The sequence below is a fragment of the Toxotes jaculatrix genome, chromosome 12 (genome assembly GCF_017976425.1).
Source record: "Toxotes jaculatrix isolate fToxJac2 chromosome 12, fToxJac2.pri, whole genome shotgun sequence".
NCBI classification, from domain to species: Eukaryota; Metazoa; Chordata; class Actinopteri; family Toxotidae; genus Toxotes; species Toxotes jaculatrix.
The window spans coordinates 8,964,215-8,980,189 of NC_054405.1; the positions used below are offsets into that span (position 1 = coordinate 8,964,215).

A 15,975-nucleotide genomic window follows, 5' to 3' on the forward strand; every position below is an offset into this window, starting at 1 on the left:
CTGTACAAAATCTTATGAAACTCTTATTATCTCTGATCTTCAGATATTGTACTTATTTTATTATATTTTATAGTTGTCTTTTATGTAATGTAATTGCGAGACACGATGAGACATTTATGCACAGACCTTGACTTGAAAACTTCTCTGTCACTATGTTGTAATTAAACTACTTTATCTCTCTTTTGCCCATTGACTTATCCACCATTCACGGTGAGTAGCATAGTACCTGGAACCACACTGTGGACCTTTTGTTCATCACTGAGACAGATTAGACAGTTTTGCATTTTACCATTACATTGATAGTGCGTGTCCAATTTCAAGGTGAATATGTAGAATAATAACCTGGTAAAAAAAAATTCACAGACAGTACAGAACAGCACATCCACACCCATGTGTGTTAGGAGGCCTGTCTTTTGGTCACACTCTCCTTGCTTTGCATATCTGCTCTGTGACATTTAAATCATAACTGCAAACATTTTCTATCATTTTGTAGAGGAAGCCGCGGGAGGACACACCGAGGACACGGTATTGACCATGAATATGTTAACACCATCAGTTTTTGCTCTTTTGATCATCTGTTTCTTGCCTCTAATGTCGGCGACGGTTGTTCAAGATTTTAATCACGTAGAGAGATGCAAGGACTCCCTGTACATGGGGACGCCACCACGGGGGATCATTGAAACAAAACTGAAAAAGATCTGCCAACGCTACGCAGACAAACCTCGTTATGTGACCCTGTATGACCCTCACAAGCGGATCCCAGTTTACTCGGCTTATACCTTCAAGAAAACAGAGGGAGACAGACGTGTGGACTACCCTTGGATGTATGAGCCACAGGTCAGAGACATGTCTTTGAGATAATTACTCGTTTGTTTTTCAAAACTTGCAAAAACCATGTTCATACCAGCTATTTCACTCATTCATTAGTTCATTTTAACACTCAAGTTAAAAATGTTTTTCAAAGAAGATCTGGCAGCAGCTAAAGCAATTGATCTATTGATCTATTGTACAGTATGGGGAACCTCAGAGGCCTCACAGACAACACTGACCTTGTGTTATTTCTCAGTAGATCAAAGACCTGCTGTAACTGCTCCTCTGTGTCTCCCCAGCTGGCAGAGATCGATGGAAATGGAAACATGCTGCCCTTCCCCACTGGTTACCTGCACATGAAGTTTGAGGACAGCCAAGCAGTCCTGGATGACTACTCTGACGTGGTTCTCTACGAGAGAGGTCACCTGAACCCCGACCAGCACCAGTCCACCCCTCACGACCGCGCTGCCACTTACACCCTGACCAATGTGGTCCCGGAGATACGAGAGTTCAACATCGGGCCTTGGCGTGAGTATGAGGAGCGGATCCGAGTCCGTCTCAACAACTTCTGCCGTGGTACCGCCTTCATTGTCACCGGAGTGACCACCAGGGGCAACATGATTCGTCGCAACAACCAGGACCGTGTGGCCATCCCTGAGGACGTGTGGTCCGCTTACTGCTGCACCGACTACGACCGCAACGCGCCCCACGACGTGCGCATCCGGTTCCCATCCCACGCAGCCTTGGCCAAAAACGCCAAAGAGGGCAACAGCGTTCATGAAATGCCAGTGCAGGAACTTGAGATCTTTCTGAAAAATAATATGGATGTTGACCAGAACCTTCAGCTCTTTTATGATAACTGCATCTCTCCCTCCCCCCTTCCTCTCTACCTGCAACACACCATTTGAAAGCTCTCCCAGTCATACCTTCTGTGTACATGTGGGTTTTGATTTTCATGAATAATAGTAGATAGTTGTGTTTGTTTGCAAAAGATTAGATCTGATACAGTTGGGGAAGAATTTTCTTTGGTGGTGATTTAAAAACGTTACTTGTAGCTCAATTTGGTGTCTTAAAAAGTTCTTGATAGTCCTAGAAGAACTTAAATGTTCTTTCTCATTTGAGATTCTCTTGATGAATGTTGTCTTTCATTTCATTTCAGATTTAATTCTGGAAAAGATAATGACACATATTTGATAGGAGAGGTACGTTGTCGGAAGAAGAAATATAATCCAAATGTGTGGCAGGTTATGGAAATTGGCTCATTTAATAAAATATCTTAATTCACTGGCCTGCATTGTGTTTGTTTTACTTAAACTGTATGTGAAACATATAAAATATATATACAGGTTCACGTTTAATTTTTATAGTGACAAAGGTAAAGAATGAGACAAAAGACAAAGAATAACAAACAGTCCTCTTTTACTAACACTGAGGTCACCTGTAGTTATTCACTTGCTTGTAACATGTTCTGCAAAGACATAAGTTGTGGTAAATTTAGAAATAACTTTCTTCCTTCAAATTCTTCAGCACGTGTGAGTTTGAATGTTTGGTGAGTTGTAAAAATTGGATTTGACTTTTATGGTTTTAGTGTCTTTAATCATTTAGTTCATCTGCTGGTAATAAAAGTCTTTTGAATATGACAAAAAAAAAAATCCATGGACAGTTGCATAAATTTGTTATAGACTTCTTTAGGTTTTCAGTATGAAAAATTTTGACTGAAAACCAACAGGACTCAAGAACCCCAACAAACTTACCAGCTAAATTTTATCATTTAAAAAGCAGTGAGAATAAAATTTGGGTAACCAACTCTATGAAAGTCCTATCAGAAGGCATATTTGATTATATTTGTTTTCTTTCTTGGGCCGTCCTCCCACACTGACAGTAAGGGTTGCAAGGCATAGTCCTTTTGTTAATAGAGGCTGTTCTGGTTGTATTAGAACAGTGGTTCTCAAACTGGGGGGGCGAGCCCCCTTTAGAGGGCATAGAGCCACTGCAGAGGGGCCATGGATGATGGATATCCAGTCCATAAATATGGACTGAAACTGAGTTGAATGAATATGAATTATGCAGGGAAAATAAAGAAGAGTTTACTGATGGTATTGTGTTGACTTTTATTTCGCTAAAATTCAACTAGTATATTTATTTTATTAGTTGCTTCCCCTATCATTGTTAATGATTGATAAAAAAAATTATAGGGGGTGTGAACCTTTTTTGGCTTCCAAAGGGGGTGGGGGGAGGCATGCTGGAAAAAGTCTGAAAACTACAGGGTGATGAGCAGTCATCTTCTGATGCAGCAGACTAATCTTTTCTATACATTGCACACTGCCATCTAGTGAGGGAGGCAGAGTATTTTCTGATGATGACGTCTTCCGGGGAAACCAACAGAGTATTATTATCTGCAGAGGTAATTGGGGTGAGTGCAGAAGAAAAATGTTATGGCATTACAGTGTTCATTTGTCATCTAAACAATAGTGCATCTGAAGCACTATGAATCTGCTGAAGTTATAACAAAGATGATGATGATTAATACAGTGCACATCAACCATAAGAGTTATTAGACTGAGGACTAATGACTTGACTCTTACTGCAGTTATAATAAACCATAAGTCTGAATTTGGTATTTCAGAAGTGAAGAACTGTTAAAAACTGTAAAAACAAAAGTATGAAAACATGGATGCATGATAAACTTTAAAATGTGTTAAAATGTTGTATGGTCAGTTTTGGGTTTACCCTTTTTCTCTGTTCTCTCTGTTTTTTTTAAAGTTCTAAAATAAAATAGCAACAGTTCATTATCATTTGAAGAATGTTAGCTCATTAACATTGTTAATTCATTTTAAGTGTCACTTTGCTTCATGGGTTGTAGTTACTTCTTTTAACCTCAAAAATCAACATAATACATAATCTGCCCCAGAGAGCCCACACTTCTGCTTAGGGCTCAAATAAATGGAAAAAAGCTGTACATTTGCATTTTACCCCAACAGGAACAGCAGTCTGTTCCAGTGTACTTGCTGTAATACTGATTTATTGTGTACAGCAATAAACACAGATCAGAGCATGGTTCCCCTAATAAGACTGAAGCTGCAAAGCTACTTTAGGCTTTGAAATGAAAATCCTTTAAATAACTTAAAGATCTTACTTTCTGTGTTGTTGTGGGAAAATACACTTTGTGATAATTCCTAGATTAGATTCTGGATGGCACCAACCTGAAAAACAAAGAAACAAACAAACAGTTTGGCATGTCTATCTATATCAGACACACTAAAGAAACACCGTAGATACTTACAACATTTAAATCAGTAATCAAGACTATACTATAGGCAGGGGTCACTACATTGTTATTAAAGCAGCCTTACTTTATTGTATATGTCTTGTTTTTAGTGTTAGGTGTTCTCTGTTGACAGCTACACCAGCTGCTTCCTTCTGAAAAACAAACAAACAAACAAACAAACAAACAAACAAACAAACAAACAAACAAACAAACAAAACAAAAATGCAAAAACAAAACAACAATCATCATTTCCTTCAAACTAGCATTCAATATGACTATTGTGAATGTGAGCATGGAAGCAGCTAGGTTAGGACTGGCTAAAGGTTAGCCAGTCTATGAATTAGCCAAAACAAAGTTAAAAGGCGCTTGTTGTGTCTATCTACTTGTCCTGCCCCCAAGTGGCCAAAATACAACTTTAATGGGAGAACTGGTCATGTGACAAAACTGAAGAACAGTACTGGCAAATAATTTGTTTAAGAATGTCTTTTAATGTTTTCCAGTTCAGATACACAACATACAGTGTGTAATAGCCTCTATTTGAAATAGAAATATTAACTTTAATTCTTTCAACCCTTTCTGGTCATTTATGCTCTCTCACAGTATCTTGAGCTTCAAGCAGTTTACTGAATCAGACTAAATGAAACAGACAAACAGGTGCAAGCCTTTGCGTTACCATTCCAGCGTTTAATGTTGTAATAAGAAGATATCTGGATTCTTGTAATGCTTTTTTTTTCTTTTTTCCCTTACTTTAAGCCAACATCAAACTGTAGTGTAAACATGTAAACTTGGTGAGTGTGCTTCCATTATCTGTTGGCTGTCCAAACCTTAATTCCAGAAAATGAACCCCCCCCCCCCCCCAAAAAAAGAAAAAAAGAAGAAAAAAAGTTTAAATGTAATGCTGCTTTTGGAAGCGTCCGCAACTCAAACTCACATCAAATAGCTGGGTCAACAACCCCATAAACAGAGTGTGCAGACATAATTGCAAAAGATAGCAAATCAACCACCATGATTAAGAGTCTGAAATAAGATTTAAAAAAAGAGTACAACGGATTTCACAACCTCCCAGTGATGGGTTATACTTTATGCCAATGGTCAAGACAATGTGAGGCAACAGCAATTAAATCCCACAGCATCACAAGTAAAGTTTCTTGATTTGTGATTTGTTCAGAGCACATTTGTATATCCAGTATATATCTTGTTTTTCGGCCTCATTTCTCAAATCACCCCCATTTCCCGATCCTTCATCTGTTATCTGCAGCTGTTCTTTGGCTTTTTAACCAATAAAAGGACTTGTCTCACTCAAAAGCTTCCTTCATGATTGATGGGATAGTGTCAACTGTGTATGGTACGCTTTAGACAGCCATATATGCAGTAAGAGCATTTTTTTAATCACCACAATATCTAGGCTAACCTGAGCCGTGAGCATTCCTTTTCATGTTCATGTCGACCTCAACCATGCTGTTTTTTTTTTTTAATTATTCATGTATGTTAACAGATGTATTCATGTGCCCATAACCTATTGGAATTTGCCCCTTGATATCTAGGAAAAAACAAAGAACCAAACATACGCATGAGTGCTAAAATCATGTAAGTCATCTAAACTTGCACCTGTTGTCACAAAGAAAAGATCCGGCCAATCACTCAAACCAAACGACAAACATAATATTTACAAATTCCAGTTTGTTCTCTTACACTTAAAAAATGTACAGTTTGTTTCATGTGTTGGTTTTTGTTCTTTTGTCCTCGCAGCTCGCTCCAGTCCAGTGTGAGGGATGGCAGTCTGGCTCCAGAGTGTTGTTATCCTAAGCAGACAGGATACAGAGCGTTACAAGGAGGGGGGGATTCATCCCGCTTGCCTTGCTTTTGTGGTATATGGTGTGTGAGTAATGTCTGTCATTAAAGATTTTTTTTTCTTTTAAATCAGGTTTTTAGAATGCAGCCTCTGTGCATTGACAGATCGTACTGTAGCTGATGAGCTATTTCATTGTCATCATTGAATCACCGTCGGCATTTGTCCAGTGTGGTCCTAATGTCACCGGGTTTTGTTTTTTTTTTTTTCCAGAATTGTCCAGAGTGTGACCCGTCTCTGTGTTCAGTTGTGCGAAAGATGTGAAATGCGCATACAAGGCTTTCTCACCTTTTGACCGTCATAAATATATCTCATCCTTTCTCCCGCCTTGCAGAAGGGGGAGAATCATAAAACAACAAAATAGCAGACGAAAAGATAACTTGTCAGGCAGTCTTCAAACACTTGAAGCATGTGGTTTATGTCAGTCACAGACAAAACCCTTATTTAGACTATTCATGTAAAGTTTCTTTTTTTTTGTAACTTAAAAAAGTGCTATCTTCAGGTGAGATCGAGAGACAGTGACTGTGCAAACTTGACAGAGAAACAGAGCAAAAAAGAGGGGGGAAAAGAAAGAAGGCTTCCATCAGTCTTTCTGGTAGTTTTGCAGCACAGCCTCAGTGTTAGGAAATGAAAAAAATAAAGAGGAAATATTTACTCTCTTTGTTATAATCATAGTTTTACACAATATTCATCTCTTTATACTTTAATATCTTTTGAAGTGCCACAAAGTGCAGTTGATATTAAAATAGAAAATGAAAATGATTTTCAAAATAAAAACAAAAATCAATGAAGAACAAGGCAAATCATCAAAATGACAAACTTCTCTGTCCACACTCTTTAGGAAACAAAAAAAAAAAAGAAAAACATCATGCAAATATCCCAGACAGCAAAGTAGTTAATAAAACTTTATATTCTTCTTTTTTTTTTTAAACGAGGATATATTGATTTGATCTGATTTCCCGTTAAAGAAGAGACCAGCCACAGTGCAACATTGAGTGTAATTAAAAAAAAAAAAAAAAAAAAATAGTGTGGATCAAAAAGAAAGATGAAGAGGGTTGGCACTTTTTATGATGGTAATTCCTTTTTGTAAGATACAGTCAGGATGGACCTCTCCAGGCGGTCCACTGGACGCCAGTGAAAGAGGAACTTTATCACAGTACTTGGCACCAAGAATGCTGGTAAAAACGAGATATCAGAATATCTTTTTTTTTTCATTCATATCCTTACAATTTATTAATAATACATCATTTACATTTGTGTTTTTGTATAAAAGACTCCAAAAGGAAAAAAGAGTCTAGAAGTGATTGTGAGAAAGAGGAAAGAAGTGGAGATGAAAATGGATTATGTCAATGGTTTAATAAAAAGAGCTACAAGGGAGGATGAAGAGAGAGAGAGAGAGAGAGAGAGAGAGAGAGAGAGAGAGAGAGAGAGAGAGAGAATGAGGCAGCGAAAAGAGAGAAGCAGTTAAATGAGCTGAGATGGGGATACAGACAGAGAGATAATGAGTGAGAAACAAATAAAGTAATGGACATGATTAGAGCCTGTGCGGCGACGATGCAGCGAGCTCTAATGGGCAGCCTGGATTCCAGGTTGCATCCCACAGACTGAGTATGAGTCAGTTATTTCCTGTACTGCCCCATCAGTTGAGGCCCCAATCTGGAAATGTTTTGAAAGCATCAGTTCTGAGCATATAGCTTTTTAAAAAGCAGAACCTTTGATGGTCGCATCATATCTGAAAACAGGTACATTTGTAAATAGAAGAAATTAGAAAAAAAAAAAGAAACTCATGCTTAGCTGTCAAATAATGCTCACCCTTGAACTCCCAGCACTGCCAATACATTTCACACTAAAGAAAGTTCTCTAAAATCAGAACAGAGAGAGACAGATGTTGGGACATAGTTTTCAACACAGGGTGCCGAACTTCACTTCCAGATTGGGCCTTTAAAGCTGCAATTTGTAAGTTTCAAGAAATCACTGCTTTATGACAGACAGCTTGTTGGAGCATATGTTGCCTTATAAAAAAAAAAAAAAAAATTAAAAAAGAAAGCTGCTCGCTACTGTAGCATCTTTTCCCTAACTGAATGAAAATGAATATTTGTATTCTATGTTAAACTTAGTTTTACACTGACACGACAACACATGCGCAAAACAACCAAGCTAAACACAAGATGCCTGACTGATTGTGATGAGCTCGATACCTCTCTGAGAGAGAGAGAGCAATGAGCTTAAAGCTGCATTTTTGGTGGCTCATCGAAGCACCGGATGTTGAAAGAGCTTTAACGGGGCAAAACACTATGTACCTGTGATGACAGGCTTTTGGCAAAGGAGCTTTGTTTTTTTTTTGTTTTGTTTTTTTAATCAGCTCCTTGATTTATGATTACAGTTTAGAGGTATTTCACTGCTTAAAATCTTACAAACTGCAGCTTTATTTGAGGGCTTCATGAGAAAAGACAAAGATATAGTAAAGAAGAAGAGAGAGCGGTGGTGAGAGTGAAGTTTGTATGAAGCAGTTTGTGTGGTGTGTCTCTGTAAGCCCAGAGCAGGGTAGCAGAGGTTGTGCCTGGTCCTATACACGGGTGGTGGAATGTTGGTGTGGCAGGGCATTGTTGCTGTGGCTGGGGACAGGTGTAGTGGACGGGGCCGGGACAGGGGGATAAGTGTTGAAGGGGTGGAGGGGCTGCATGCTGCTGATGGTGCTGGGGATCATAGTGATGGTATTGGCTGTCATCAGTGGCACGTCCTCTGGTGCTCGCCGCAGGGCCAATGTGTAGTCGGGCGGGCACACAGGAGGCCGCAGAGGCTCTAGGTCACCATGGACGCCGCGGGATGGGAGGGGCGTGCCGTGCTCCAGCTCCACTCTTTGCTGCTTCATCTGCAGCGACATCAGCTCCTCCTCCTGGCTCAGCGCCAGGTCGTTGTGCGGTGGGGCCCCTACTACTCCCATGCCAACACCCATGCCCATTGTCGTGCCTCGTTGAGGGGAAAGTCGGCGGTGGCGTCTCTGCATGAGTTCGTGGCGCTTATCCCGTTTGTAGTAAAGCGCAGCAAAGGCCAGCACATTCAGGAAAAGAAGCGAGGCGCCCACAGCTACCGTCACACTCAGCTCGGTGGAGTAGTCCCTAGTCTCACTGGGGAAGGGAGAATAACGGGGTCTCTCTGAACCATCAGGCTCAGGATCAGGAGGATAGGTGGAGATTACAGGGTGTCGCGTGGAGCGGGTACCGGGGTTGTGAGGGCCCTTCCAGCGGTTGGGGCCTCCGGGGGGCAGCCGAGTTGTGAAGGAGCTAATGATTTCCTCGTGGAGGCTGTGGAGATGTGGAACCAGCTCCAGCCAGAAGGCCACCTTGTTAGCCCGGTAGTTGTCTCTGACACGAGGCTTCAGGCCGATATGCAAGTACTGCTTGTCTTTGGAGCTGAACTTGGTCCAGATGACCTCCTCGAAGCGGTTGGGCTTGGTGTGGATGAAGGTGGTGTCCTGAGGAACTGGAAGGTTAGGATCCCTGGATGAGGGAAGTAAGAGAATCAAAATATTTTTTTGTGTGAAGAACGATTAATCACTGCTAAGTTAGTAACTTAGAATTTCCTGTGTTACTACAACAATCTACTTAACTAAAGCACAGGAGCTGATGCACTGTTTGAGCTGAGCGACTGAGCAGAAATCTGCTGTGGGATTTAGAAAAGAGAATAACGAGAGAACAGGTGCTGTGTGTCATTGTTTGACCCAGTGTCAACCCAGATGTTTAGACCCACAACATCTTTGTAATCTCTGGCTTCTCAGAAAGGATCTCTGAGGGCTCGTTCTGCTCTTTCTTGGGCCCACTTTGCCAAAAACTGACCCAGCTTCTGACTTCCCCAGTGGGTTAAAGTGCTAAAGGGACAATGGACTCAGTTTTCCAGAAAGAAAAGATATACCATGCATACTTGATATAAACCCACACATCTGAAAGTAACTTTTAAATGTGGCATTTTACTAACCCTGTCTTGGCGAAGTTGGTCCAGTATGTCATGACTACGGCACTGAGCATTACGTCGTTCTTGGAGAAGTTACAGGGAAAGAGGTCAGTGGCTCCCACCATGGGAATCCCAAACACATAGGGGATCTCGTCTCCATGGGCTGCGTCTGCCCAGTCTGGCCTGGCCTCGGTCTGACAGTGATGGTGGAACGTATAGAAGTAGACAGGCGACTGGAACTCAGCGTGCAGCTTGGCGGTGGCGACAGCCGGGGCCACCCACTGATGGTCCGTAAACAGAGCAAGGAGGGTCTTCCTACGCATGTCACTGTTGTCCCTGTCAGCCCAGTCTGTGTACATGAATTTTATGGTTTCCCTCAGGATATCTTTACCTGGGAAGAAACAAAAAGGAATATAAGTATGTGCTGTCTGAAGTGATAGAGCGTGTGGTTCTCTGAGCTATTATCTTCATGGTGGTATGTTAGATTTTTTTATACTTCCTGTCTCTGCACTGCTTTTCAGTCTAACTGCTTGGACTGCACCAATAAAGTCAGACCAGGGCCACGGCACAGGAAGCATCATAAACACGCTTTACTGTGAACACTGTTTGATACTGCAAAATCAATGTTATCCTATGCCCCTTTAGAGTGTGATTTCATCACAGTAAATAAATGATCAGAGAAGTTACCTGTTGCAGGAGCTGCCCTTCCCACAGCCCATAATACCCATAATTGGTGGCTCGACCTCACGAGAAATCTCCACCCACCTTCTCACCTTTTGCCATGACAGTATTGGATACCATAGTACTGTAAGCTGTGACACAATTTTGCCCTCAAAACTGTGTCAAAATCAGATTTTTTTTCTCTACAGTGGTGGATTAATGAATAGATACCGTTACCCCACACGAAGCAGAACAAAGGACGAGGCGAGGTGAGCAGTTTGTACTGGACCTCTGGCCAGGAGCTGAGGAGGTAAAGAACTGTTCTCCCTGGACCTGTGCCCTTAAGCTAGTGTTCTACTTAGTTCGTGGGGGTCCACTAGGGTCAGACTGAAGTAAATTTCATCATCAGAGGGTGCATGCACGGCTCTGTGCGGACGTCCGTGTACCTGCTAATTTGCTGTGGCCGTGTGGACTTGTCCGCACGACCACAGTACTAACTGCACATGATCTGCACCAAGCAGAATCCAAGTGGACTAGAAAGTTAACACAGCTGTCCTTAAAAATAAATCTATTCTGCAGCAAAGGGAAAAACACAGCAAAGCTTATTAATCAACCTGCCACATTTCTTTATTCATTCACCTCTATCTACTTTTGATAAAGCAGTACTTTATAATTTGACTGCAATCAATGCAAGAAATGTTCAGAAACAAACCAAAGACTTGCAGCAGGCCAACCTCACTCCAAAATGTATAGCCTTCATGAATATTGATGCAAATGGGACATTTTAATTAATCAGATTTTCAAAGCTTTTCTGTATTACAGTTCTGTTACAACAGAATTTTCCTTCATATTCTTTAATGAGTGGATCTGAGCAAAAGACTTCAGATATGTTTGGCTGAAAAAGCATCACACTATGATTAGAAAACAAGGCTATTGTAGCTGAAAGACCAAAAAACCATCCTGAAATAAGTCCTTTGAAACATAAAAATTTAGCCTTGCAGGTTGTAGCGGCCTGACAAGGCTGTCCCGTCACAAGCACAGCTGAGGATGTCTCCTGCCATCAAGCATTATTCTGATTATTTTTCACTACCAGTGGCTAAGAACAGGTGGGAAATTACAGATTTCAGCTTTAAATTAGTGAATAATTTTCAGGTAAAATGGGATCTGACCATCAGGGTATCCATACAGATTGTCCACAAAGTTGGAGATGGTGTAGTCAAATGATGCTGCTGATATCCCATCTTCTCCTTCACTGTCATCCACGAACTTCAGGCCCTCACCCTGGTTGACACCCAGCAATATGTCGTAGTTGAGGAACTCGCCCTGGTGTCACGACAAACACACACAGCATGATGTGACAATCAGAATGTATTAGCCTCAATTAGCAGTAGCTAGGTCGGTGCTGTAGTCACATAATAAATGCAAGGAAATGATTAATAGAAAAAAAAAAAACACAATTATTCACTGGATGATACCCAGAGAATCCAGCTCTGACCTGCTGCATGAGGATCTCAGGGTCGTCTGGCACCACGTCCCCGTCCACCACAGGTCCGAAGGCGATGTGATAGCGTGCAGGCTGGATGTCTTGGTCCACCAGCTCCCGGAAACTCTTTCTCCGCAGGCAGTCCACCAGCTCGGCCATGTCCCCCAGAGTGCAGCCAACCTTCTTTGCCAGGATCTTGGTGTACATCAGCGGTCGGTAGTTGACGGACCAGCTGGAGATGGCTGAGCCACTCTGAGCGATGGCCCTCTGGAACAGGCCTACACAGAACAGGACCGTATACAGCCGGTATAGCTTTAACGGGAAACATACAGTCGCTTGTGCTCTCTGAATTTAGTTCTGCTGTCTTCCATCTGACACACTTTTGCTAGCAGCTGATGGGGCCTTCAAGGCTTTACAGTGTGAGTGCTTTCAATAATGCATATGTTAGAGGAGGAGCAATTGTAGAGTATTACATACGAAGCAAGATGAAGCAGATATCCTGCTGCTTTTCATAGCCGGAGAAAATCTTTATGAACATTAGTGTAGGAAAACGAAGTGCTTCCATTAGACACAAAAGACAGCAGCAGGAAAAATGGTGACAACACCGTGCAGAGCAGTGGGCTTGATGGCCGTGTTGGGTAAAGCCAGAAAGACAGAAAGAGAGACAGAGAGCGAAAGAAAACTGCTCGCACTGTTGCACCGCTGCACTGTTATGTAAAGTGGCTTGCTGTCCCTCTGTTTTATCTGCAGATTCTGTCATTAATAATTAAGCCCCCCCATATTCTGCATGTGCCCCACCCCCACTCATCTCCCTGTGAAATCAATTAAGAAGCCTCTCAGCTGCAGCTCCAGCTCCACTGCTCATCTCATTTCTCCTCCGCACACACACACACACGCACGCACACACACCCACACACCTACACACACACAGTGTCTTTAAAAACTCTACACCCTCCAACTTTCTCTGCACTTTGTGGTGTTACATCCTGCTTTCAAAATGGAGCAGAGGAGGATTTTTGCCACAAATCTATGCATAAAAACCCATAATGATAATGTGGATTTTCAGTTTTCACTTCCTGATAATGCACCAGCTGTTAACATGAGGAAAAACTCACTATAATTAGGACCAAAAATAATCCAACATTCAAAACTACTCAATTCCTGTTAATGGAGTTTTGAATTCATGCAACAAATTGGCAAACGAGTAAGTTTGATTGATAAATTCCACACAGCAGGTGTAGCCCAGCACTGTCCATGCATCGCTAGGGTGGCCAGAGAGAGATTTTGGAAGCAAAAATAATGTATTTGCATATAAATGTGCTAGCTTATTGTTTTATGCTATAGTTCAAGCTTGTAAGTGTGAGCATTTGACTTTCTCTGTGGACAGCACACAATACAGCCAACATTAGCTGGCAACTTGTCAGCATCTAACAACTTGGCCAATACTACCCAATTACCGAAATGCTTTTCTATGTCTTCCTGAATATTTTCTCACAAAAAGATGTGTCTTCCCTTGGACGCGCTCAGAATGCTGAGAATGTACAGATAAAAGATGTTTTTTATCTGCCCAAGGTCAGTCAGTCAGTGTGAAGGTTAACAGTTCAGTAATAACATAATCTGGGTTCTTGGTACAGTATAAAGTGCCATTCACCTCCTGAGCTCTACCAACCAAGATCACGTCACAGGATTAGTGATCAAGCATCTGCTCGTTTTTTTTTTTTATTTGTTTTTTTCAAAAACAAACAAACCGTTCAAAAACAAAGAGAAAAAAGTAAATACAGTCCTTAATATTTAGTACAGGCCACTGCTCTGGTTCCCACAGTGGTTCCTTGAGGATGGATTTATTTATACTTTTTTTTGTACTGTACTTTTGAAAATAACACTTCCTCCCATAAAACAGCAGGACAACATTTACATGAACTACATTTCGTATTATGTTTTCCAATTTGTCAAAATGGAGGAATATACATTTAAATCACCTTATTATAAAAACTGTTCAGTGTGCACTTATGACACAGCTTGTAAAGTCATCTCACAGTTGCCAGATGTCATAGTAGCACAGCATGTTTTCTGTTGGTACTCGAGTTTTCCAGATGCACAGAAGGCTGACCAAAAGAAGTAAGCTCTACTGAATGGTTAGCACATTTCTGATTACAGCTTTTGGTGGATAAGGGAAACTAGTGTTCTTATACTTGAATCCTTTAGCAGTGTCGACAGCCATCCTACAAGAAGATAAAGACTCAAAACTTTAGAAGAAAAGAACCAGACGGTGGATTCACATGATGAAGACCAGAACAGTCTCCAGACTTAAACCTCATGGAGCTGGTTTGGGATGAACTGGACAGAAGGTGAAAGCAAAGCAAAATACAAGTGCAACACATTTGTGGGAACTTCTGCAACAGTGTTGAGACAAAGTTTACAAACGTTTCATTTCCACTGTAGGAAGAACACCATGAGTGTGTTCAGCTGCTCAACGAGTCAAAAATTTTTTGATTAAATTTATGATTTAAGAAAAAAAAAGTTTATTACTTATTTGTTCTATGCTTTAATTTTAGAGTACATGGAGACATTACGCTATTACGTTATGTTACACAACATCTTTTCTTAATGCCTTGTCCAGACGGGCTTATTTTTACTGGAGAAGGACAATTTTGTCAGTGCAGTTCAGTGATCTTAGTCCCATGTGGAATGATGTTATTTGGGATTATTACAGAGCTTGTGTCCCAAGGTGAACAATGGTTTTATGGCAAATAACCTACTGTTTTCTCCCATCTGTCGACTCGAGCTCCGTCCAGATTGGCAATCTGGTTTTCTTTTAGATTACTCAATCTTTGCTGTTTTTCATGTTTATTGAAAAAAAAGATATATTGCTGCATACAGTAGACGACTCATTTCTGAATACTGAATCCCCTCACTCGAGGGAATAATATTGCCATATATCTTTATCTGCTTTAGGCTGTTCATTGAAATTACTAACATGTCCTGCAAAGAAATACACTACCCACACTGTCCTGAAATGTTAATCCCTTCTGAGAAGGGTATATGCCTACTAAAGTGACAATGACAGTGAAGGAACCTTACCCTCGGAGTGGTGGGAGAGGATGAGAAGGTTCACACAGGCGGCACCAGCTCCGGAGCCAAAGATGGTGATTCTCTCTGGGTCTCCTCCAAAGTGGCCAATGTTTTCATTGAGCCAGCGCAGGGCTTGGATCTGGTCCAACAAGCCATAGTTCCCCTTAGCAGACTGGTCCCCTGTGCTCAGAAACCCTGCAGGGTAAATTAGAACAAACACAGAGGGGTAAAGAGAGTGAAAAATACCGATTTCTGTGCGAATGGAGGAGCAGGGCAGAAATTCAGGGGGCACAGGATAACATAATCCTGTGCGTTTATTGCCTTTTTAAAAATATCCCACATAAACAGAAGATGGCATCCTGTCATTGTCAGGAACTTCTCAGCCTCTAACTCATTGCAAGTCTGAGGAGATTTCACACAGAAAGCTTGCCAAATTACTCATTTTTAATACCCACGCTAGAAATACAACACAGTTAAGAGAACTTGTCAGCAGAGAGAGGAGTAGAGCAACAGAAGGCATGTTTCACCTACTTCCAGGACACACATTTACACAGTAGGTGCACACCCACAACAAGATAAAATAAACTGAACAAAATGTCATACACACATGCACACACACAAAGAATGCTTTGTTCTAATGAGAGTGAATTACAGTAAGTCACGCATGTGTCAGGCAGCACCAAGCTATTTTACCCTGCAACAAATGCAGCTTTTCTAATTTTTGACTGTTTGGATTCGGACTTTAATACCTACCAAAGATCTAAAATGATTTTGGTAAACTAAACACACTCCAGATTAGTGGCTGTAGGGGTGGAGGAGGTGATGAATAGCATCTTTGAGAAGGCGAGCTCGGCTCCTGATCTTATCTTTATTTATTTATTT

At 41.2% G+C, this 15,975-nt stretch overlaps 2 protein-coding genes across 3 annotated transcripts in view; one reads left to right on the forward strand and one right to left on the reverse strand.

Annotated features, from left to right (window-relative positions):
• The first annotated feature begins 501 nt into the window (after positions 1 to 501).
• Positions 502 to 2,092, forward strand: LOC121190861 (endonuclease domain-containing 1 protein). Its single transcript, XM_041051881.1, has 2 exons — positions 502 to 837; positions 1,110 to 2,092. Exons 1-2 carry the CDS (start codon positions 535 to 537, stop codon positions 1,716 to 1,718), a joined length of 912 nt encoding a protein of 303 aa, XP_040907815.1. The 5' UTR covers positions 502 to 534; the 3' UTR covers positions 1,719 to 2,092.
• Positions 2,093 to 8,172: 6,080 nt separating this feature from the next.
• nlgn2b (neuroligin 2b) overlaps positions 8,173 to 15,975 on the reverse strand; it is a 53,959-nt gene continuing 46,156 nt past the window's right edge. For both annotated transcript variants that reach the window (XM_041051308.1, XM_041051309.1), the window contains 5 exons: positions 15,103 to 15,288; positions 12,034 to 12,299; positions 11,708 to 11,861; positions 9,903 to 10,269; positions 8,173 to 9,427 (listed from right to left, as the gene is read on the reverse strand). In XM_041051308.1, the coding sequence (XP_040907242.1) occupies positions 8,494 to 9,427; positions 9,903 to 10,269; positions 11,708 to 11,861; positions 12,034 to 12,299; positions 15,103 to 15,288 (1,907 nt within the window). In that variant the 3' untranslated portion in view covers positions 8,173 to 8,493. The remainder of the gene's footprint in view (positions 9,428 to 9,902; positions 10,270 to 11,707; positions 11,862 to 12,033; positions 12,300 to 15,102; positions 15,289 to 15,975) is intronic.

What these genes read in the sequence shown, in the direction of transcription:
- LOC121190861 (XM_041051881.1), top strand. Translation starts at nt 535, where the DNA reads ATGAATATGTTAACACCATCAGTTTTTGCTCTTTTGATCATCTGTTTC. An exon ending in CTTGGATGTATGAGCCACAG is followed by an intron (nt 838 to 1,109) that starts GTCAGAGACATG and finishes GTGTCTCCCCAG; the next exon opens with CTGGCAGAGATCGATGGAAA.